This window comes from Cottoperca gobio, chromosome 19, assembly GCF_900634415.1.
Source record: "Cottoperca gobio chromosome 19, fCotGob3.1, whole genome shotgun sequence".
Taxonomy (NCBI): Eukaryota; Metazoa; Chordata; class Actinopteri; order Perciformes; family Bovichtidae; genus Cottoperca; species Cottoperca gobio.
In genome coordinates this window covers 14,359,381-14,383,409 of record NC_041373.1, presented here as the reverse complement: position 1 = coordinate 14,383,409, position 24,029 = coordinate 14,359,381, and the positions used below count along the sequence as shown (strand labels likewise).

Below are 24,029 nucleotides of genomic sequence, written 5' to 3'. Positions count from 1 at the left end.
TTCCACAAAACAAAAACACATGACTCATTGGAATCTGTTATAACAAGTCGAAGACTTCCTGAGGAATTAGCTTAAAATAAACTTTTATCTCTGTAAATCATTTCATAGTTCATTTCCTCATCAATAACCACCTCCCGACTCTTCCCTCACTCATCTGCTGCCCTCTGCCTGCTGCCCCCCGCGCCATCACCTCTCTTACCGAGTGCACTTTCCTCCACCTCACATCAAATATTCAACCAAAAAAATCTGAAATGGAACAAATAAAAGTTCTTTGTTGATAAGGAATCTTTGACTTTCTTTGGGGCGGGATTACAAGTACAAGTCCTGCATTCAAACTTAAGTAGAAGTACTCGCTAAATGTATTTGAAGTAATACTGATGTCTCAATACTTCAGTTACATTTAACTTTGTCAGGTCGGGTTACTTTATTTCTACTCGTAGGTAGATGTTGTTTGCAGGAGAAAGACATTTTACAGACATAATAAAAGTTACTCCAGGTCTTTTAAACACTAAAACACATATAAATAAATAATTGTAGCTCTTTTTAACTATATTTGCAGTTAGCTTTAGTCCAATGGTTTCCACTCTGAGGGGTTTAATGGAGTAGTTAAGAAGAAAAATCTAAGTTCTGCTGCCATCTTGCTTTTTGGTAAAATGTTGAATCATTTTACCTCGTTGGGCTTCAAAACATATTATGAAATGAAACAATTTGAGAGGTAAAGTGGAAAAATGTCTCTGATTACAACTCAAAGACATCTGAAACATGACGAAGGGCCGACCAGACACAGTGTTTTTGTTAGGGGTCACGAGACAGAAGGGTACTTTAGCAAATGTACATTCCACCGCTGCGTAACCGCTGTGTATTTCTCTTTGCACCCTGACAGCCCTGGTAATGTCTTTGGAGACTGCAGCTTCAAATGTGCAGTCTAACTTCAACTCATTTCATTATGCGGTCGTTGACTTGAAACTGATTTTAAATGCAAACAAAACTAAGACTATGCTTTTTGCACCCGGTCAGTCTGAGGCTGGTTCCCTCTCTAATAATAATAACACCCTTCAAGGTGTCACTATTATATCTATAAATATCCGGGCATTGGGCAATTTCAAGCATCACATTGAAAGGTCAACTAAGAAACTCAAGTTCACGCTGAGCTTCTTAAATAGATTATGTTATTCTCCATCCTGTTGGTATATTTTAACGTACAAGGATATTGTAGGCAGGTTACACATGTACATATGCATAACTTTGTATCGGTACAAAATACCTACAATCTTAGACCCAATTATTTGCAAGGATTTAAAGTGCCACGTGCAGCTGACACTGGAAAAGGAGTTTCTTTTGTTATGGACTTTGGTCCTGGAATGACCTGCAGGTTAGACTAGACGTCTACTGGACGTGTCTCCTCTTCCACTGCAGGCTGAAGGTTTTTCATTTGCAGAGCTGACTTCCAAGTGCAAACGTTATATCTAATTTAAGGTTTGATTTTGTTTCTACAGATCCAGCAAACTTTATCCAAGAACTCCTCATAAAACTTGATTTATTAATTGCACAGAAGTTTACAGCTGAGAGAATTTAACAACCAGAATGCTAAATTGGCCCTTAAAGGTCTTTGTGACTAAAGGCTATTTTGTGGGAACCAAACATTTAAGCAAGACCAATAATAATTGTGAGAAGTCTGGGACTTGTGTTCTGCATGGCTCTGTGAGTAGCTTTTTGTTGCTTCCTGATAGCTCCGTGCAACATGTCGGACTCTGACCCGGGCTGCTGTGGGAGGGGAGAGCAGATAGATTCGGATGAATAGAGTTTATTCTTCCTCCCTCGACTCCTGATTTGTGACCGTGAAATGAAGGGCATGAGAACTAAGAAGATGCTCCAAGACATTATAATGAAAATCATTTCCCGTTTTATAAAGCCAGCGGCACATAAATACCTTGAAACCATAAACAGCATAACATTTAATAGTGATACAGATAGGGGGCCTCATATGTGTTTGTGATCAGATCATGTGTGTGTATGAAATATTGAAATCAGTTTCATAATCATAATTCTTCCAATAATGAATGATGAATAAAGTCATAAATCACAGCTTTATGGATAAGATATAGGTAGAACTTATGTAATCACTATGAGTTTACTGCTGAACAGGTGGTGTAACTAAGTGTATTTACACAAGTATTTGAAGTATTAACTTTGATGTATTTGTGCTTTACTTGAATACTAATTTATTTGACAGTTATAGATAGGCCTAAGAAACTCCCAAACTGTATATTACGTTGTAAAAGTGTTCTAATATAACACTCTGAAAGGAGCAATTAGGCATAATGAGTACTTTTACTTTAAAGGGGCACACCACAACCTGTACACCTTAACTTAATCTTTCTTACACAGGCCCCCTAATTATTATAAAGTTACTACTATTACTTAAGTCCAGTATCCAGTATTAAAAGTCCAGTAACTGCAGGACAAAACATGTCTCCTACTTGACAGAGAAGTTGAACCATGACTGTCACTAGAACTTATCGTGTCACAAAATCCGCTCCTACATACACAATCTATCTCAGATTTATGGTGAGCACAGATGAACGTTACCCCTTCAGCGGATTATTGTGAAACTTTGCACATACATCATTCTGCACAGTGAAGCTCGAACATCCTAAGTGAAGGAACAGATGGGACTTTAAAGTTACAATGTAAAACATAACAAACCTTCCTGTACTGTATTCTTACGGAAGGAGTAACAACTAGGATGAAATGTACACAGTGATGGAATGTAACTAAGTAAATGTACAATTTTAAGGTACTTTTACTTGAATATTTCCATTTTAGGCCACTTTAGGAAAAACTTTAACTTTACCAGCTGCAACATTAAAGTGGTGTACAATACATTATTAATTATAAATCAGTAACATGAAATATATGAATCTGAAATCTGCATAATGAGTACTTTTACTTTCGGTCCATGCTAAAGCTTTTGCACTTTTAATGATGTACGATTTGAATGCAGGACTTTCACTTGTAACATAATATTTTACCTTAAGTAAAATATGAATATTTCTTCCACCACTGCCTGTACTAGTGTTTAGCAGAAAGTTGGAGCAGTACTGCCCTGCAGATAACTCAGTTTGAAGTGAGGGCGGGCTGAGTCAACCTGCCACTCCCCGCTCAGGCCTTCACGGCCGCGCGCCTCTGCTGCTGCTGCGCGCTGCTGTCACGCTTTACTACCAACAGGCACGGAATTCCAGGGAGGAAGTCACTGAGATTGGGAAACGAACAACAACTCCAAAAGGTGCCAGAAAAAACAACAACCCTGGAGACGTGAAGAAGTCAGAATACGACAATTCCTCCTTGGGAACAGTGGAAACATCTAACTTTGGAATATGGACTAGATGCGCCGGGTCGCAGCAGATGGAGGCGGCGAGAAGTTTGGTGTTTGTCGGGGCCGTGCTGCTCGGAGTGACGGGCGCGTTGGGCAGAGAAGGTGGGTAACTTTCAGAGCTTTTTCTCGCCTTAAATGTCGCCGCTGTAAGCAACATAGACGCTCTTTCTAAAAGGAATATACAAGTGGAGTATGTGGGTTATACTTGAGTACATATTCGAGGTTTAACTCGACCCAAAAGAAGTTGATATATCTAGCTAGGACCACATTCCTCCGCGAGCCCTCGTCCTCTCACTGCTGAAGCTCGTGGGATTTATGAAGCGCTGATTAGGAGGGAAATCACACCTGTCACAAAGTAGCCTCCAGCCAGATTCACTGTTTGGACTAAAAGCCTCATGTTGCAAATTTTGTTGCACAAATAAACACTTGAGTATCATAGTAGTAGCAGGGAAACAGGTGAGAAATATGAGAACCTGCTCTGCAGCTGGGGGACGGTGCGTGCAGGAGGACGTTAGGCTGGTTTTGCTCAACGCGTAAACAAAAACAAACTAACAAAAACAGACAAGGCATTGTGTGCCAAGGATCATGACGATGTCAATTATTCACTTGTGGCTCTAAAGAGGACATTGTCTGATAGAGGGCCACTTGTCACACTAGGAGCTTGAGTGCATGCCAGTAAAACAAGAGCTAACTGAAAGTGCAAGTGTACATTTGCAAGATAGTCTTACGTTTCTTTCTTTTAAAATCAATAAATATTATAATGCTAAGTGAAGGTCCATTTAATAATGTATTTGTATGTCTCATTTAGAAGTATGTTGTATTTTCACCCACAACAGTTTCTCTTTCCTTCTCTTCTTATTAGAGCTAAAAACAATTAGTCGATTAACTGAGTAGTCGAACTACAGAAACTATTTTGGTAATCGATTAAGCGTTAAAACTATTTTTTCAAGCAAAAATGCCAAACATTTGATGATTCCAGCTTCTCAAATGTTATGATTGGCCGCTTTTCATTCTCTTGCATTTCTGTAAACCGAATATCTTTTGAGGTTTGGACAGTACGACTAAGAAAGACTCAATTTAAAGACGTTACTTTGGGCTCGAGGAAAGATTATTTTACTTTTTGAAGTTTTATGTGCCAAACAGTTAATCTCAACCATGAAAATAATGATTATTTGCAGCTGTAGTCCGTAGTTTTGGTTGCATAGGCCTCCATATTGACAGAGATTAATTTTAAGTGCAGTCAGACATCAATAAGCCGGGTCAAAAGATTTTAAAAGTGTTTAATATTACACAAGCTAATGTAAAACATATTGACATCAATAACTCTCCATTGCTTTATTGACACGTACTTGACGGCTTTTATCGACCTGCCCTTGTGAGGAAATAGGCCAGTGCATGATAACATAAAATATCACCACGTTTCAGTTCTGGTTGAAGTCTACTTCTAAAATGAGTAAAATAATATTGTAGTGAAGCTTCTTTGTCTTTTATTAGCTGCTGCCACCACTACACACACAAACAAAGCCAATTGTCATATGTGAAGTGATTTCCAAATACAACTGCATTGTTAGTGCGAACAGGTTAGTGCACTTTACACCAGTGTTGATTTCTGAAGCATCAGTTCAACGTAAGAGATGTAATTGTTCTGTAATGACCACAACGCATCATGCATAAGTCCTACTTTCAGTATTGTCCACACACACACACGCACACGCACATCCTGTGGCCAACGAAGTGTACGATTTCAAAGGTTGGTGTTTTTCCTTCAGTCGTCCTAATGAATTGTTTCAACAACCTGCTCCTGTGTGAGAACATATTTTGTTTGTGTGTTCGGTGGCCCCCAGTATCCATCCACAGAGTTCATGTCCTTGTCACACTCCAGTGCACCCATTGAGCGAAACTTACTGTGAAGTGATTAAGTCCCAGTGAATCGCCCTCAGTGGCAGGTTAGCTCAGCCGGCCGTGACGCACCAGTCAGGGCTGCGTGTTAGTGATCTAACTCACTCTGAGGAAGGGGCCGTCAGTGGGCCTTAGAGGAAACCTTTGACACCTTCTTGTGTGCTTTTCTTTGAGGGTGTTTTAGTTATACATGGTGCTGCGACTACTTATTCTTTTCATTATTGATTTATCTGCCGATTTATTTTCTCCATGGCCTATAAAATGTCAGAAAATGCTGAATAATGTCCATTCCACTTTCTTTGTCAGTCAAAATCCTCAACAAGATTCTGTTTAATGTGATATTTAAACAGAGAAAAGCAGGAAATCTCTGTATTTGAGAGGCTAAAAAACAGCATTTCTGCAATTCTTGCAATTACTTAAACTACTGAGCGATTATCAATATAGTTGGAAAATATTGTTCCGACAAGAAGTCGACTAATCGTTGCAACTGTAGTTGGTACCACTTATCAAGAAGGCATCCTTTATTTAGTTGTATTAGTTGTAACACATTTGTTATGGTTAATTAATCAGTTGCAAACCATTAATATTAACTTTTGGTTGCCTGGTTGTGAAATTAGTAAAAGAGTCATGCTTTTCGCAACATTCATATTAATATTACTATTACTACTATTATATTATTATAATATAATAATAATAATAATAATAAGACTTAAATACGTTAAAATACGGTTTCTGCAGCAATCTTTCCCCAGAGGTGGTCAAATGGTCCGTTGGTCTTCTATCGATGTAGAGATATTTGTCAAAATATATTGGGATATTTGATTTTCAGCACTAGATTCAGCTTTTTAAATAATAATCTAATACCTATAATGTATAGATTTGAAACATTATATGACACAAAATCTGGTTCTCTAAATTAACACTACAAAGAAATCCTACAGTCAGATTTTCCCTCGTCTATACTTCAGACTGCAAGTGTAATATCGCAGTTTATATAATTCAGACCAATGTGATGAGCATAAATCATCAGATTATTCACACAATTGATAAATATCAGAAGATATAGTTCTTCTTCCCTTTTGAAATGCACTGTATTTAAATGCAGATCCTATCAAACTGTAGTAAATGTGTAAAAAGGTGTGCGTGTCATATTGTGATGCAATAGTGTTTGTGATTGTCGTCTATGCATGGCAGGGCAGTGGAGTGAAGAGTTCATGTCTGTGGCTCCAGTGCAGTGCGGATCCTGTTCTGCTTGTCTGTTGAGCAATACCTGTTTTTTCTTCCTGGGCTGTCGAGTGAAGGGGAAGAAAGAATGTGTTCAGTGAGCTTGGGAGACATGTGAAGTTTATGTAAGACATGCTAGGATTAGCGTTGTGTTAGAATCAGGACTGACATGATAAATCTGAAGGATAACAAAGTGACGGAGAAAGTCCCGTAGGATTAGCTCGTTCTGTTTGTGTTGAGCTTTGAAGGGATCTGATCCATCAGAGATCCTGTTCACTCTCTGTCACACTGCATGCTTCAGTCTAACTCCTGCAGAAGCATCGCTGCTACCGTGTTTCTGTCACTACCGTACACACACTGGTAAACACACACACACACTCCCTGTGCTAACTGGCACGCTGCCACACACAGGTGTGGCTTCAAGCTGGCTCTCAGTTTGAAGTTCCAAGCAGCACACTGGTGCAAGAGTTTAAAGTCCCCCCATCCTCTCAGATCAAGTCACTAATAATTCTTACAAGATAAATAAATAAAGTAAATGATCAAAATGTGGACAAAAGGCAGGAAAGTAGAAATTCTCTCAATTGTTTTGGCTTGTTAACCACAGAAACACAACTCACATTTAACTTTGGATGTCAGTGGCGGTCATTAGTTGTGTGAGTGACCTTGTGGATTGTCCTGGGACCTGGGGGGTCACAGGTTGCTGTGGTGTCTTTGAACAAGACACTGAACCCCATCACCACCTCACTGGTGGAATACATACATGTGTGTCATCTTTTAGATATGCAAAGACACACATTCTTGTGAAATGACACTTTCCAGAGTCCAAAGAGAGTTGGGCAACAACTCATGCACTCTGAGAGAAATAAATGGGGGAAGAGAGGGGGAACTTTGAGATAACTTTGCTCTCGAAGCAGGTAATAAAGTGGTCTGGTGGTGGGACGCCTTTCAAACAACACCAGAAGGTTGTGAGTTCAAAACTCCAGTACTTAACTCTGAGTTTCTCCAGGGAGACTGTCCCTGTAGTTAGATCACTGTAAGTCGCTCTGGATAAGAGCGTCTGCGAAAGGACCTGTAATGTAAAAAAAGAGAATGAATTTGAAAGTGGAAGGCAGCGATAGTGACATGGCAGTGGACAGCAGAGTAAGTGATAAAAGAGGGAGTATTTTAGGCCACAGGGATGGAGGGGTGGGCAGCTCCTCACAAGGCCACGCATGCACACAGCCGTTGCTGAGAGACTTTTGGAGAGCAAACAATGAGGGAATAAAAGGAGAGGAAGCTGAGAACTGGCTTTACACACACTATTTAGAAATGGAAAATCTGCTCTCTTGTGCTTTCTGCTACGGCACATTTACCTAATCCCAGAGTTGGAGGTGTGTGTGTGTGCGTGTGTGTGTGTTAGTTTGTGCGAATCAGAGTTTCAGGGAGTTTTTGTTGCTGTTTAGATATTCTGTCTTGTTAAGTGATTTAAAGGCTGGAGAATGAAAGCACGTCTCCCCTCTTGGCCCGACATGTAAAACTATTTTCCATGATGACATCACTGAAGGAGGCAGTGATTAGTCATTTGATTTGATATTTGACACAAGCTGTAACAACTGGGTGTGTATTTTTGCCTGGTGCTCTTTTAATCATAGACCCTTTTGCTGCAGTAGTTGTCAGATTTGAATGTGAACCCTATTTGCACTTTGTGACCCAATACTTCTACAAAACTCCACACGTGGCAGACGTTATAAGAGCATGTCTTGAACACGTATCTCTGAACCCCAGTGTATCATGAAAATCACCCTCCTCCAGCCCGTACTTCCTGTTCCTCCGATGATGTATCTGAGTCCATCCAGCCGTCTTTTCCAAATGGGGTAACAGAGATAGCACAGGGGGGAGGGGGGCTTTAATCAGCAAAAGTGGGTTGACTATTGAAGGGCTGTTGGAGGGGAGCCAGAGGAAGTCATTTATAACTTCAGCAGAGGAGGGACTGTCCACTGTGTGACTGCCTGCTAAAGCATGGGAGCTATGTGTGTGCGAGAGCCCCCGTGAATTGTATGACCCTGAATGTAATGCTGTGTTTGACCCACTGTGGGGAATCTGCGCTCTGATGCCAGTGGAAACTATATCATATACACTAAGAGACGGGAGTGAAGCAGCGCATGTGGTTTGTATTTCAGAGTACCAATTCAAGGCCACTTACAGTTACATAGTCAAAATATGTGAAGTCAAAGTCCTTACAATCGTTATTCGGAGATTCAACATATAACACGAGGTCCTCTGCCTGCAGCTATGAATGTGCATTTAAAGACTTTGCCTAAAAATGTATTTCAGAGGTTAAACTTGCAGTGTCAATAGGGTCTGTATAAATCACTTATTTATCAGTGGCCTCTGTGTTGTGATGAGTTTAAAAGACATCAAATCAAAACGTTTCATTTCATTATGTTGCATTGAATAAAAATCATCAGTTTTTCTTTATTGGGTACAAAACCGTCTTGGTCTTTCTACTGTTCCAACAATCACCGACTCTGGTTCGGTCGAAATGAACCTTTAATTCACCTTTAGTGTTATCTGTGTCGCAGTGTGCTTGGGTACAGACATGAAGCTGGACCTGCCCTCCAGCCTTGAAAACCACTACGAGACCCTGAAGCTGCTCTACACTGGCTGCAAAGTCGTCCACGGCAATCTGGAGATTACACACCTTCATGGAAACCCTGACCTCTCCTTCCTACAGGTATGTACGGAGTGGGGGTTTTCTGTCTGTAATAATTGCCGCTTTAAATGACACAAATATGCATATTTATTAGTTATAAAACAAATAAGATGGAAATAAATAAAGACAAAACAGACTCATCCTTGTGTTTTCTCTTCGCCCCTTCTTCTGCAGGACATCGTGGAGGTACAGGGCTATGTTCTTGTAGCTCAAGTGTCGGTGGATCTGTTACCTTTGGACAACCTTCGGATCATCAGAGGAAGCCAGCTGTATAACTCCAGCTACGCCCTGGCTGTGCTGGATAACACTCTGGGCGGACAGGGGCTCAGGATGCTCCGGCTTCGTAGCCTCACAGGTCAGATCATAGTATAGTTGAGCGCAGTAAGACCGGACTGGACTGGGGTTAGGGACTGTATGTTGAAGTAGTTTTGGCTCGTTATTTTATCAATATCAAACATGTTCTGAGGAGTGTTGTGCCCACTTTCATCCAGCATCTGTTATCTACTGAGTGTGTTTATGAGCTCCTCCGTATGTTCCCTCCTGCAGAGATCCTGTTGGGAGCGGTCTATATTTGGGGCAACCCCCAGCTGTGCTTCCCAGACCCCCAGTACATCAATTGGAGGGACACTTTGGACGAGCACAACGCCCACGCAAGGCTGCACCGACTGCAGGCTCGGGCCCCTCAATGTGAGCAGCTGATTGACTTATTAAAATATAACATCAGTGTGTTAGCATTGTCGCTGTGAGCAGTGTGCACTAACCTGTTTCTCTGTGACTTGCGTGCACACACACAGAGACGTAGCAATGCATAACAAAACCATTTGCATATTTACACACGCAGTAAACACTTTGTTTTGTTTTTCTCCTCTCAAATTGTTGGATAAGTGCTCGGCTCTCCTCAATTGTTGTTGTTGTGTTTCTTCTGACACAGGTCCAAGTTGTTCCTCTGTATGTGAGAAAAGCTGCTGGGGAGAAACTAGACTGGACTGCCAGAACTGTGAGTAAACATCATGTGCAGAGTATGACACTGACAATATTGGGTTTTCACTGGAAAAAGTCCAGAGCAGGTGAAGTACGGCTGAAGATTTATAATATTTCATCTTTTTTCAAAGTAACCCGAATTAATTGTGCGTCTGGCTGTCAGCGATGTAAAGGTCCCAATCCCCATGACTGCTGTCACACGCAGTGTGCTGCAGGATGCACAGGACCCAAAGACTCAGACTGTCTGGTAAATGACACACACACACACACACACACACACGCACACACGCACTATTATCAGACGTTTGTTTTGGTCGCTGTAATCTCATTGTGTTTGTCAGACCGTCGTTTTTAATTTCTGGAGCAACATGTTTCCTCATTCCTCTTCTCCCCAGGCCTGCCGTCACTTCAACGACAGCGGCGTGTGTAAGGAGAACTGTCCTCCACCCACTATCTACGACCCCGTCACCTTTCAGACCAAACCCAACCCAAACAAGAAGTTCAACTTCGGAGCCACATGCGTCAAGACGTGTCCCTGTGAGAACTTATTTTAAACATGAAAGCTACAACACACTGCTCAGCACGGCCACTATGCAGCTCCACCGGTGCACCTGATGAAGAAATGATTGTTTATTCAGTTTCCTTGCCAATATTTACACACACACACACACACACACACACACACACAAACAAGGATTCAAACCTGGCATTGTCATATCATATTCCTGCTACTTTAAGGCTTTAGGCTACCAGCTTCCCATTTCATCATCATTTTCTTTTCGCTGCAAAGACGCCCTTTGATCACTTCGTCTCCCCGTCTGTAGATAACTACCTGGCTATGGAAGTGGCTTGTACTTTGGTTTGTCCCAAAGCTAACCAGGAAGTTATTATCGCCAACCCTGAGGGAAACGAGATGCAGAAATGTGAAAAGTGTGAAGGAGACTGTCCCAAAGGTGAGAGTCATTGTGTGTTTGCATTTAGACCTAATATATTGTTTGAATACACTTTATTAGGTTTACCTGAACATCTGGTTCCAGCATTCAGAGGAATGTTTCCACAAAGAATATGGGCTGTTCTGGGGGCTAAGGGGGTCATAGATGGTTTTAGAAACTAATAAAGTGGAGTGTGAAACAGTAGCTATCCAAATGTCCAACAGAGGGAAGACTATTTCACACCATGTGGCTCAAATGTTGCATAACTTTCATACGTAATGTTGTTGGGTCACTCGCATTCTCCATGTGCCTCACGTGGTGCTTCAGTACGTGTTATTGTTATTCGCGCTTCGCTCACAGATGTTCTGATGCATCACATGCTGACTACGGTGCAAAGTGAACCGACCTGTTCCTGCAGCACCTTGTTGTTGTTACAAATGGGATTTGTCTCGCAAAATCGGGACATTTACATAACTTGTATAATTAATGCTTTGCAAAAAGTGGATAATTTCTTTTGACTTGGGTTGGAGTTAACTGGATAACTCAGTAATCCTGCTTTGTGAGACAGTAATCACGTGAGCTCAAATTATGTTACATAAGTTTTAACTTTTTGGCCTTCGTTGGGACCTGTTGCTCGTGAAACGCAGCTTTTCAAAGTGCATTCAAACCCGTACGAAGCTCTTACACAGACACGGAGCGTTGTTCATCTTGTTTCCTGTTATATTTGACGTCTTTAGTCGATTACATTTCTGGATTTAAGATAAATTGTTTGAAATCCGTTGTCATGGTTTTGTATTGCAGTGTGTTATGGTCTGGGTATGGACAACCTCGGCGTCATGGACAACCATGGCGTCACCATGGTAACGTCTACTAATGTGGAGCAGTTCAACAAGTGTCAGAAGATTTTTGGCAGTCTGGCCTTCCTCTCTGAGAGCTTTGCACGGTAAGAAGCCCACAGGCCACATAAAGAAGATGAATACAGTTTTAGAAAGACTGTATACTTCCACACATCCATACCCCCTCCCGTTGAAACATTTGAGTTTATGGCAACATTTGAGAACAAACATTCATTGTGAAAGTCGCCACCCAAGCCATACCCTTTTAGATTACTGTACTCAAACGGACTTCAAACCCAGAAATGAATTATGTTTCCCTTTGTGTCAACACGGAGAAAAACAACTGCTTTTATCCTCATTGTGATTATTTGATTCAAAGGAAATCTTATTCAAACACAATACAGACACACTCGAGAGTAAAGAGTAGAATTTATATACAGTAATAATATATACAGTACATATCAAAATGATCAGCTGCCTCGCCAGTCGTCCTGTGGACGTTAAACAGAGGACTTGTGAATCGTCCTACATGACGCCAACGAAAGCTTAGATGCCAAATCTGATGAATCTTCTTGTGTCTGCCAACTGTTCACAGTGAAAGTGAGAGTTGTAAACACATACCTGCTACACTGGAGATTGGAGTCATTTCAGATTATCTAGAAACAATCAAATGAGATAATTTGCCTCTTGTTGCGTGTGTTTAAACTTTATGCTGTCTTTGTCCAGGGACTCTGTGAGCAACACCTCAGGTCTGACCCTCGAGCAGCTCAGCTCCTTCAAGTCACTGGAGGAGATTACAGGTACTGAACTCTCAGGAGAACAAGGAAGTGTTTTTTTAAGCTTGTACCAAGAAAGGAAAATCAGTTTATATGTTTTTTTTAAATCATTCAGAACCGTTGCAAATGTGATTTTTCTAATTCAATCAGATTTTCCATTTGAAAGCACACAGAAGTGTTGTTTACAGAGCAAACCGTGTCTGAGTGTTTCTAGTATGGTTCTCTGATCTTTCTTTGCAGGCTATTTGTACATTGATGCCTGGCCTGAAGAGTGGACTAACCTCAGTGTGTTTGAGAACCTGAAGGTGATCAGAGGCAGGATGCTCTACAAGTAAGACTTTTAAACTGCCTGCATGTCTCAATATTAATATAAGAGATAAGGCGTGTGTGTGTGGAAAGCTTCCCCACATGCCACTGTCCTGATGTTCATCGACTCGCACTGTGTCTTTGTTTACGCTCTGTTTTTGTTTCTGGTTCAGTTGAGGTAGTTTATTCACTTTCAGGGTTATAAAGGATAATTATTAACCTGCACAGCTGCTTTAACTTGCAGCACACTCCAGCCAGGATTACAGTACAATTCTACGGGACGCTATCAAGCACAGCATGCTTAAACTGGGTCATAGTGACAACTGTTACATCTGCTTGTCTCACAATAAGGTCTGACATTAAGGGCTGTTTGGGTCATTTAAGTGTCTACATTGCATTTTTTCTTTAGAGAATCTCAGATTACAGTTTAACTACTTGGTGTTAAAATGTTTTAAACCTGACTATAATAAAAAGTATTACTGTATATTACTGAATTCACCCACAATGTTTAACCATGTTGAAAACAATCATTCTTGGACGTGTTGTTGAGGCTGGGCTTTCATAACGTTTGGTTTGGTCTCTTCACAATATCGAGATGCATCGAATAATATTGTGACACAGCATTCTTAGTGAGTTGAACGGACAGACTTTGGAAATATTCTCCCCACAGTTGATTTCTGGTCACTCACAGCTTCTCTCTCTCTCTTCAGGGGTGTGTTTTCACTCGCCATCCAGAATCTGCACATCCGGTCTCTTGGGTTGCGTTCACTACGCAGCATCAGTGGAGGTTTGGTTCTGTTGTACAACAATTCCCAGCTGTGCTACACCAGTTCACTGCCCTGGAACAGTCTCGTCCATCCCACCCAGGGGCCCCACCGCATCGTCAGCCAGAACCAGGACGCCCAACTCTGTGGTGGGTGAACACACTAATGCAATGCCAAGGTCCAGGGAAGTTAGGGGTGTAACTATACATTGATCTGGATCAATACATTGATTCAAGATTGAGGGCGGGGCCAACAGAAAGTACAGCGTGCATCATGCTCTGTTCGCTCTGTTTGTGTTTTCAGCGGAAGAGGAGCGTGTTTGTCACCGGCTGTGTAAGGGAGGCTGCTGGGGCCCGGGGCCCAGCCAATGTGTGTCTTGCACGGCTTTCCAACGCGGCGCTGAGTGTGTCGATCAGTGTGACATCTACCAGGGGTAAGAGAGTTTGTGTATGTGTGTGTGTGTGTGTGTGTGTGTGTGTGTTTGTATGGGTGTGTCTGCACTATATCAATAAAAAGCCAAGTGATAATGTTCCAAATAATACAGTGTGCTGTGTGTCATAAACCCCAAACAAGTTGTCCAGGACAAAACTAATCGTGATGTCTTGAGCCCTTCAGTTTTTATTTAGCACATCGTATTCGCCTAAAGTACAAATGTGAACAGGTGATTTATGTGTTGAATGAGTCGGTGCCAAATGTCAAAGTAGTCACAATAAATCAATTGGAAAGCTTTTAACTTAAATTGTTCCCATAAGCAAATATAGATCTATAATAAAGTACCCAAGTTCTTTGAACAGTAACTGAACTGATTTGTTGTATGATGCACACGTATGTAAGGGATAGAGATCACTTTATATATTTGTTTGTTGTTTGGAGATATGTGCCGGACTATTTATAAGCTAATATTGGCTGCAGCTTCATATTTACTGCACCGATGATGAGAGGTAGGTCTCGATCTTCCTCCTTAACTCTCAGCAAGAAAACAAATCGGCGTATTTTAACGAGAATATCACATGACCACAATACGATTACACTCAAAGTTGTTAAACGATGTACAGTTGTCCATCCCTTTGTGGTACAGAGGACAAGTTATCCTATGCAGGTCGGTGTCAGGTGCTTTTAGATAAAAGCATCTGGCTGTGTTATGGGACGATCTGTTAAATCCGCGCTGTGCTTGTGTTGCAGGTCTATCCGTGAATACACAGATGGATCTTTGTGTGTTGCCTGTCACACCGAGTGTCGACCTCTCAATGGCTCTGCCTCCTGTCGTGGCCCGGTAAGATGTTCATGCCATAAGGATTTCTGACATTAAAGTAAATCAACCTTCACGGTGGTTGATTCTGGGACTTTTACACAAATATTATAAAAGTGTTACCTTTTGGTTGGACGAAACAAGCACTTGAAATATATCACCTTGGGCTCTGGGAGCTTTGAACCTTTGTTTGATGACATTTCCTGCCTAAATGCAACGACATATTTCTGTCTGCGTGTCTTCAGGGTGCAGAACATTGCTCAGAGTGTCGAAAATTCCAGGACGGTGAGTTTTGTGTGGATCATTGTCCCAGCGGTGTGAAGGAGGATCAGCAAACTGTGTGGAAGTACAGCAACGCTACAGGACACTGTCTGTCCTGCAACACCAACTGCACGCTGTCGTGAGTGGACGTGCTTCACAAACACACACTGCACGCACAATGAGAATTATTTCACAGCCAATGCTTCTGTGTTTCAGCTGCACTGTGATGGATGAGAGAGGCTGCCCCGTTGATACAAGGACCGGGTGAGCTGCTTCAAATGTTCAGATACTTAAACGGTGTGGTGGGTTTTCTCTATGAAGCTGTGTCTAATTGTTTTCCCCTGTATAGACCGGGTACAACCATCGCGGCTGCAGTAGGTGGAGTGGTGCTCTTCTTCATCCTGCTGGCCCTGCTAGTTTTCTACCTGAGGAGACAAAATAAGCTCAGGAGGAAGGAGACGATGAGGAGGATCCTGCAAGAGCATGAGGTGGGCACCGAGCAACAACACTGGCTACAATTAGGGATGCACCGATACAACTTTTTCAGTCCTGATACAGATACCTGAGTAATGGCTGATATCGAGTACAGATCCGCTTCCAGATTTTAATTAATAAGCTGTTGGATCGTTCTTTTATGTGTATGAAAACATCGGTACCGGTGCATCCAAGTTACAAAGACTGATGTTTTATCATTTAAGTTTTTGTAGACAGAAGTGTCATAGCTTCGGTTGTGTGTTGTTGAAACATGTGGGAGTTTATTTGCGGAGAGTTGAATGCGTAACATGAAGTAGACTTAAAACCAAGTTCTTATATTCCCTCTGAGTGTTGTAGTATTTACTGAAGGAATCTGCCATCTGCTTCCTTCATGTGTACAGCTGGTGGAGCCTCTAACGCCCAGCGGTGCGTCACCAAATCAGGCTCAGATGCGTATTCTGAAGGAGACTGAGTTGAAAAAACTCAGGGTGCTGGGCGCAGGGGCCTTCGGTACTGTTTACAAGGTATGTGAGCCCGTTCTTTAACCGTCAAAACTGATGGTTACAAAGATGCACAACGATAAACACATGTAGGCACAATTAAAACACAGAGACAACAATACAAGTCTATGATCTATTTGTTGTTATTTGGATATTTAGCTTTTCATCTTTCAGTTTTTTTTAATGGTTTTGATTATTTTGTTTTAGGGAGTGTGGGCTCCTGATGGGGAAAATGTGAAAATACCAGTGGCCATCAAGGTGTTACGAGAGAACACCTCGCCAAAGGCCAATAAAGAGATCCTTGATGTGAGTACAAGACAGATAAACACAGTTACAGTTCACACACATAAAGTTCTCAACCTCTCAACATCGTTCCTCTTTCTTCCTTAGGAGGCCTATGTGATGGCAGGAGTGGCCAGCCCCTACGTGTGTCGTCTGCTGGGGATTTGTCTGACCTCCACAGTGCAGCTGGTCACTCAGCTGATGCCGTACGGCTGCCTCCTCGACTACGTCCGGGAGAACAAGGACCGCATTGGCTCACAGTTCCTCCTCAACTGGTGTGTCCAGATCGCCAAGGTATGTATCGCCTTATTTCTTCTTTCAATTTTTGATGTATCAGTTTATGGATTTGTGAGTGATGGATGTGTGTGTGTGTGTGTAGGGGATGAGTTATCTGGAGGAAGTCCGGCTGGTCCACAGAGATTTGGCCGCCCGCAATGTTCTGGTCAAGAACCCGAACCACGTGAAGATCACTGACTTCGGTCTGGCCCGCCTGCTCGATATAGATGAGACTGAATATCACGCGGATGGAGGAAAGGTAAGATGGGGCTGTGACTGTAGGAGCCTCTGCACTCGGGATGTTCACAATCGTCTGTTCATTCAAACTGTTCTATATCTTTGTCTTTAGGTGCCGATAAAATGGATGGCCCTGGAGTCTATTCTGCACAGGAAGTTCACTCACCAGAGTGACGTCTGGAGCTACGGTCAGTATCATTCAGGGCTGGAAATCACATTAAAGACATGACGGTGAAAAGAAAAAGTTTAAAGTTTTGCTTTTGTGATGGTACATTTCCTCCTCAGGTGTGACGGTCTGGGAGCTGATGACGTTTGGTGCTAAACCCTACGACATGATCCCAGCGAGAGAAATCCCAGATGTTTTAGAGGGAGGAGAACGGCTTCCGCAGCCCCTCATCTGCACCATCGACGTCTACATGATCATGGTCAAATGTTAGTAGCTGATACATTTTGTTTAAGTCTCAAGGTTTAAGCTGATTCAGTAAATCAATGGGATGATTAATATGCAAACATTTATATACACTTTATTGTTATAGTTTCCGTTCTTGGTGTGGCGGGCCTGAACAGAGTTACATGTTGGTAGTTAGAAGATGATTGATTGACATCTTGATTTTTGGACGGCAGGTTGGATGATTGACCCTGACAGCAGACCGAGGTTCAGAGATCTGGTGAATGATTTTACTGCCATGGCGAGAGATCCTCCTCGCTATGTAGTCATTCCGGTATGTGAATGTGTGTGTTCACGTTGCAAATGTTTTACTTTTTGTGACTGTGCTTGCAGTATGTTATCACGAATAGGGCTTTGCTTATACATTCTTACTGTGTTATCTATCCATGTTGTTCTTTCTCTGTTGCAGAACGAAGAGCAGATGAGCATGTCCATCCCAGTGGACAGCCAGTTCTTCCGGATGCTTCTGGAGGAGGAAGGGAACAACATGAGGGAACTGCTGGATGCTGAGGAGTATCTGGTGCCTCAGCCAAACCACTTCCCCAGGACTACGGGAGACGGGGCTCAGGCCAACGGGCCATCCAGACACCAGTCGTACAGGGTCAGTGAGAAAGGGCGATGTTTCTTCTTTTTAATTTACACAGCCATGGAGATCTGGGAGACTTGAGTGGTTTCTTGTTTGTATTTCATTCATCATTCATCTCTCTTCTCTCCAGCAGAGCAGAGATCAGGGCTTAGATGTTGAGTCCTCTGTTGCCGGCGGGCCTCGGAGCATGTACTCCTCCCTGAGCACTCTCGGCCGCAGCCAGTACCCTACCTTACCCTTAGGAGCCAGCACCTCTAACAACATATGGTTTCCTCAGTACCCAACGCTGGCTCGCAGCCCATCGGCCGGGGGCCAATCTGACTCTGTGTTCCTGGACGGACCTCCAGCCGACTCCTCGCTGCCCCCAGCCAGCCCCGGACGCTACTGCAAAGACCCCACCTACTCCAACGGGAGCCAGGGCGACCTGGAGACAGACGGGCAAAATGGCTTTCATCATCCTCAACACCTTCATTACTCATTGCCCAGACGGAGTCATGGATATAATCATAATCAAGCCTTGCCAGGTGAGCGGCAGAAGAATTAATAATATGTAAGGAAGTGTTCCATAATTAAATTTCAACATGTATTGTTCTGACTCTTCTTTCCTCATCTGTTTAGAGTACATCAACCAGGAGATTCAGGATCTTAGGCCGAGGATCTCCGAGCGGCCCAGTACGCTGCCTCGCAAAGGCTCCAGAGCAGACCGACGCCTCCCCAACGGCCTGAGCTCCGGTCACAGCGTGGAAAACCCGGGATACTTGGTCCCCGTGCTTTCCGTGGCCCCCACCTCTCCATCCTTTGACAACCCGTACTACCTGGACCTTGTGGCCAAGGCCAACGCGGTAGCCGGGGCTGCCGCAGTGGACGGCCCTGAGGCACAGGAGAGAGACGGAGGAGTGCCCAGGCACGCGAACGGGTTTGTGACCTCCACGGCAGAGAATCCAGAGTATCTGGGACTAGCAGACACCTGGAGTGGACATACTTGAGGAGAGGGACTGGGAGCAATGTGATGAACTGAAGGGGAGTCACGGCTCGTGGTCTACTGAGGGAAACGAGGAGAAGGAGAAAGAGAAGATGAATATTTGTGTGAGAGATACAAGCTGGTTTTGTGACGGATATTTCGAATAGATTGGCATGTGGAACTGAAAACCGGTGAAGGTTGTCTGGCGAAAGTCGCCAAATCACCCAGTTGTGACGCCATGACTCAACGCAGTGTAGCACTAATCTGGTGTCTGTGGCATTATTTGTTTCCTGCCTTCCTCTTAGCAATCTGTCTTCTCTATGTGACTAAGTGCCAAAAGAAAGTTTAAAAAGAAGTTCCCTCAGCCTCTTTGTATAACTCAGTACTTGATAAGCAAAGGAGTTCACATTTGTCAAAATGGTACGAGAAGAGTCTGATTGTCACAGAATCCGACATTCGACTGGATTAATGAATGCTGATTTCTTTTTGTTATTATTCATTTAACTTGTTTAATGTCTGTGGTTATTTTTACTACACGTGAAGCATTTTTTATATCTCCTTCAGTTCCCTCGTGCTACATGTTGTTACTCAGCCCAGCTAAAAAGAGATGCAAACATATGGAGCACTTTGACAAAGCGAGTCGTGATATGCACTGAAGGTGGTGTTTAGTATTCTGGTCACTTTGTCTCTGACCTGATGGGGGTCTTCAACACACTCAAAGCCATTTTGTTTTGGCCAGAGAAGGCCCAGCAGCCCATCTGGCCAGTAAACATGCTCCCTGAAAGAAAGGCATCCTGTATGGAGAAGACAGAGGCATTGTGCCACACTGATGTATGTGGTTGTTAGTGTCTCGGCTGCAGCTACTTTGTGGTACGACAGATGAGATACGAGGTTCTAGCTGCAAAAATCTCAAAAATGTTTTTGTTTTAAAGACAAAGTGTACTTGTAACTAAGTTAGAGCCGACTTTTCAGGGATTTACAATTTTACAAATAATTTGGGAAGATTATGTGCAGTTTGAATGCACGATGCACTACATGGCAGGATACTGCGTATGTCCCCCCCAGGCTTGTGTTATCACAATGAGCCTTTTGGGTTTGGTGGCCTTTCACTGTGCAAGAAAGCAGTACAAGCTATTGGAGAGTATATTCCACAAGAAGTGAAGAATTTGAACGCATGTATGTCTACATGTGTTTGCTAGCATTCATAGAACAAAAAGCAGTTCTGCTGTTTGTGTAAAAGTGAGCAATGCACTCGACACTGGAGCTGAATGTGAATCTGAGGCAGAAACATCGCTCTGCTCGGTTTTGGATAATCAATGCGAGGCTTAAATTCCACTCAGCGAGAACACACTGGCATCCCAGTTAATAATCAACAGCGTTTTTTTTCTTCTTCATGTTAACTGGTGTTGGGGCTGGTGGTGGTCAAAACAGAGTCAATGGAGCCATTGTCTGACCCTCGCGTCCATGTTGGAAAGCCAGCGCTCTCCCGACTCGCACGTCCCAAGGACTCATGTTGTCACAGCTTTCAAAAGAGAGAAATAGACTTTTTTTTTTCTGCAGAGGTTTGGAGCTCGTCCGCAGACTGTGCTTCAGTGTTTGGGGGGAAATCCTGAAACAAGTCTTGAAACAATTGACTGGGTTGTTGAAATGTGTACAACCCTCCATCAACACATCGGTCTGTACGTCTTCGTTTTAAGTCTTTTATCTTGATGTTGTCATACGGGTTTTGAAGAGTTTTGTTCCAGGAAAGGATCTCTAAAAATCAAACCTGTTTTTAAATAACAATTTCTTACATAAAAATAACTATAAGACTTTATTTTAATACCCTCAACTATCATAAACTAACACTGTTTAGAATGGAATTATTATTGAGTGATAAGATAGATATATATATCTATCGCCACATGAATAAAGCAGACTTTAGGTCGACTAAAACAAAATGTTCACAGAGAAATGTGCAACCTTTTAAATTTAAAGTTGCACCCTCTGATTTTTTTCATATTGCCCAATAGCACCATTGAATCTTTAAAACTTATAGAAGTTACGTTTTAAAACATCAACCATAAGTTGTGACGAAACGTGGGGGTGCTTTTGGGTCGAGTATCTACAAACTCTGCTGGAGATACGAGGTTTTCACAGGACGCAGCTCACAGATGTCCCGTCTTCCTTAAGAATGTGATATTTTTCATGGATATTATGAGACCTTACATACAATCACAGTTGATGTACTGGTGTTTACACTGTCGTGTCTTTTTGTATTAAATGTTAATTTTAGATGCGTCATGTGGCCTACACAGGACCAGTGGCACTCGCAGGTGACGGGCTGATCTACTTGATGTCCTCCTTTTTTTTAAAAACCATATTTGTCCTTTTCTCTAGTTTGTTTCGATATAAAACTGTTCAGTTGTACGAAAAGCAGTTCAGATCATGAGGAGAAAACGCTGAATCATGATCTGATTTCGAAAAAAGTAATCTTTGTCCCTTTTTTTTTTTTTTTTTGTGTGTAAACTGAATGAAAATGAGGTCTGTGAATGTTTTTATACGTTTGTTAAACATCTAGAAAAGTGTGTTTTTAAAAAGTCTGAAATGTGACCGAAGCAAGAAGCTGCATGTTTTGATCCAGGAAGCCGAAGAGGAAGGAACTAACGAGAGTGTGCTGAAGGTTTTATACAATTAAATATTTGTCATTTACATTTTGAAGAAAATGTATGTTTTGTACTTTTCATGTGAACGGTTTGTGTGATTGTGACAGGACATGAATAATAATAACCATGTTATTGGGAGTTTCTTTCTTTTTTTTGCATCCTTATTTGGTCACTAAGTCCCATAATGTAAATATGTAGTATATATAAATACAAACGATCACTTTGGTAGCTAATTTGATTGAATACATCGTGACCAGTTGCTCTACTGTGGAGGGAGGCGGGAGTAAATACATAAGAAAATATTTTATGAAGAAATGGTCATTTTATATGTAATTGTTTGCATACTTTGTGTGTCATTAAAATCTTATCAAACACATAAAACTCCAATGTCTTCTAAACCTTTATAGAGAGTGGAAAAACTAAAGCTCAGGCTCTTTTATGTCAACTGGAATAAATCCTGAATACTGCGCTGAATAGGCTGTCAGATTAAATTATTTTGAGATTATCATGTTTGAAAACTGTATAATAATCCTGTTTTAACCAAGACACACAAACACTGACGTAATGCTTTAAGTAATGAGCTGCAGAAATGTAAAAACTCAGACATCCACTGCAGGTTTCAGCTCACAGCAAACTGTTTCTGCCACCCAGTGATGGTAACTGGAACTACAACTATAGTGTTCATCTGCTTATTTTCATCTGTATAAAGTAATTACAGTATTATATTCATGTGCATCAATAGGCAAACTGAAAAGAGAAAGGAAAACGTTTCAAAGAAATAATTAAATTCAATAGAAATTGACAGAAAAGTGTATATAGTAAATAAAAGGGAAATAAAAAATATATAAATCAAACAGTAGGAGCATAACTCAGATAAAGCAGATTAGGTTTAATAGTGTTTATCTAAAGAAGAAATAGGATGAGAGAGCCTTGTATTAGTTTGAATTCTTTAAATCCCTTTCACTATTACTATATACTATATATATTTTTAGGTGAAAGTGTTGAATAACAGCTGCGTTGTTCTGGTCTGGTAAAGGTCAACCCTTGACCTTTGACCTATGACTGTACCGTGAGGCATAGAAAACTTCATTTTAACTCATCCGATGCAGATTATATCACAATATCTGCCTGACCAGTAACTTCTAACGACACAAATAGAATCAGATTTATTCTTTGTTTATAAAAACATCAGTACACATCAAGATTGAAAAATGATCCTCACTGTCACTTGCATATTCAAATCATAATTTTCATGATATAAACAAATCGGCCGCTTCATGACAAAGTCCTATCCAAAAGGAAGAGCCCATCCTCGAGGTAAGATGGAAATTAAACAGATTGTTGCTTGTGCAAAATAATGGAGAAAAATTAGCGTTTTCACATTTGTATCTGCTTCATTGGTGTTTTAGGCATTCCTGTTTTATTCCAGGTAATCACCGATCAACGTGTCACTGCTGGTAGGAAATGTTTCTCCATGTGCATCGTCGCTCTCAGGATCTAACGTTCAACTCCAGTGAGACTTCAGGGGAAATGTTTGGACACTGTGGAGACATGATGGCAGGGATCGTAGTCTGGGCTTCTCTCAGCGCTCTCTTCTCTCTGGTTGGATGTCCCGCCTGTGTCGCTGTTCTCTGGGAACTGTTTCGGAGACACAAAGCGGGAACCTCCATCTCCTCCAACGACGTCTTCATGCTCAACCTCACCGTCATGGACTTGGTCTTCTTGTTTTTTGTCCCATTGGGGTTGTGTAACTTCATCCTGTGGCACATATGGTCCATTCAAATGTTTAGCGATTTTCTGTATGCCTTGAACCTGGTTGGACGACCTCTTCTAACAGCATGTATCTGCCTGGACTGCTACCTGGCTGTGCTCCATCCTGTCACCTACCACGCAAGGAAGAGTCTGACTCCCCGGCTCCTCATGGCTGCTGCCGTGTGGACCATCACTGTGGCTCAGGGGACCGCGTCAACAGTCGTCAATGAGCTGAACCACAGCGCCTGGTCCATGTTTGTGTACGCCATAGCGCTGCCCATCATTGTCGCGTGTGATGCCTCCATCCTCTGGACTCTGAAGAAGTCCCTCCGTGCAGGAGGAGACCTCCACCCCAAGAAGAAGAAGGCTCTCCAGATCATCACCAACAGCATGGTCATGACCATCACGTCGTACGTCCCCCCGGTGCTGGCATACATCCTGGGGGATCAGCTCATCAGCGATGACAAAGTGTATGAATGCTTTTTAGCAATACCTATCCTGATAACCCCGACTGCAGGGAGTGTGATCATGCCTCTGCTCTATTTGGGGAATCTGGGGAATTTGAAGAGCCC

The 24,029-nt window shown here is 42.2% G+C and overlaps 1 protein-coding gene across 1 annotated transcript; it reads left to right on the top strand.

The window, feature by feature from the left end:
* The first annotated feature begins 3,231 nt into the window (after window positions 1–3,231).
* On the top strand, window positions 3,232–22,139 carry erbb2 (erb-b2 receptor tyrosine kinase 2). The gene is made up of 27 exons (XM_029455719.1): window positions 3,232–3,478; window positions 9,061–9,212; window positions 9,366–9,546; window positions 9,738–9,878; window positions 10,123–10,188; window positions 10,304–10,419; window positions 10,568–10,709; window positions 10,997–11,125; window positions 11,906–12,047; window positions 12,667–12,740; window positions 12,957–13,047; window positions 13,733–13,935; window positions 14,090–14,219; window positions 14,969–15,059; window positions 15,281–15,435; window positions 15,513–15,560; window positions 15,646–15,784; window positions 16,172–16,294; window positions 16,478–16,576; window positions 16,661–16,846; window positions 16,932–17,087; window positions 17,178–17,253; window positions 17,351–17,497; window positions 17,690–17,787; window positions 17,923–18,114; window positions 18,233–18,623; window positions 18,718–22,139. The coding sequence occupies exons 1-27, from the start codon at window positions 3,406–3,408 to the stop codon at window positions 19,083–19,085; spliced, it is 3,909 nt and encodes a 1,302-aa protein (XP_029311579.1). The 5' UTR covers window positions 3,232–3,405; the 3' UTR covers window positions 19,086–22,139.
* The last annotated feature ends 1,890 nt before the right edge of the window (window positions 22,140–24,029 follow it).

What these genes read in the sequence shown, in the direction of transcription:
- erbb2 (XM_029455719.1), top strand. Translation starts at nt 3,406, where the DNA reads ATGGAGGCGGCGAGAAGTTTGGTGTTTGTCGGGGCCGTGCTGCTCGGA. An exon ending in GGATCCTGCAAGAGCATGAG is followed by an intron (nt 15,785 to 16,171) that starts GTGGGCACCGAG and finishes TCATGTGTACAG; the next exon opens with CTGGTGGAGCCTCTAACGCC. An exon ending in CCAGACACCAGTCGTACAGG is followed by an intron (nt 18,115 to 18,232) that starts GTCAGTGAGAAA and finishes TCTCTCCAGCAG; the next exon opens with AGCAGAGATCAGGGCTTAGA.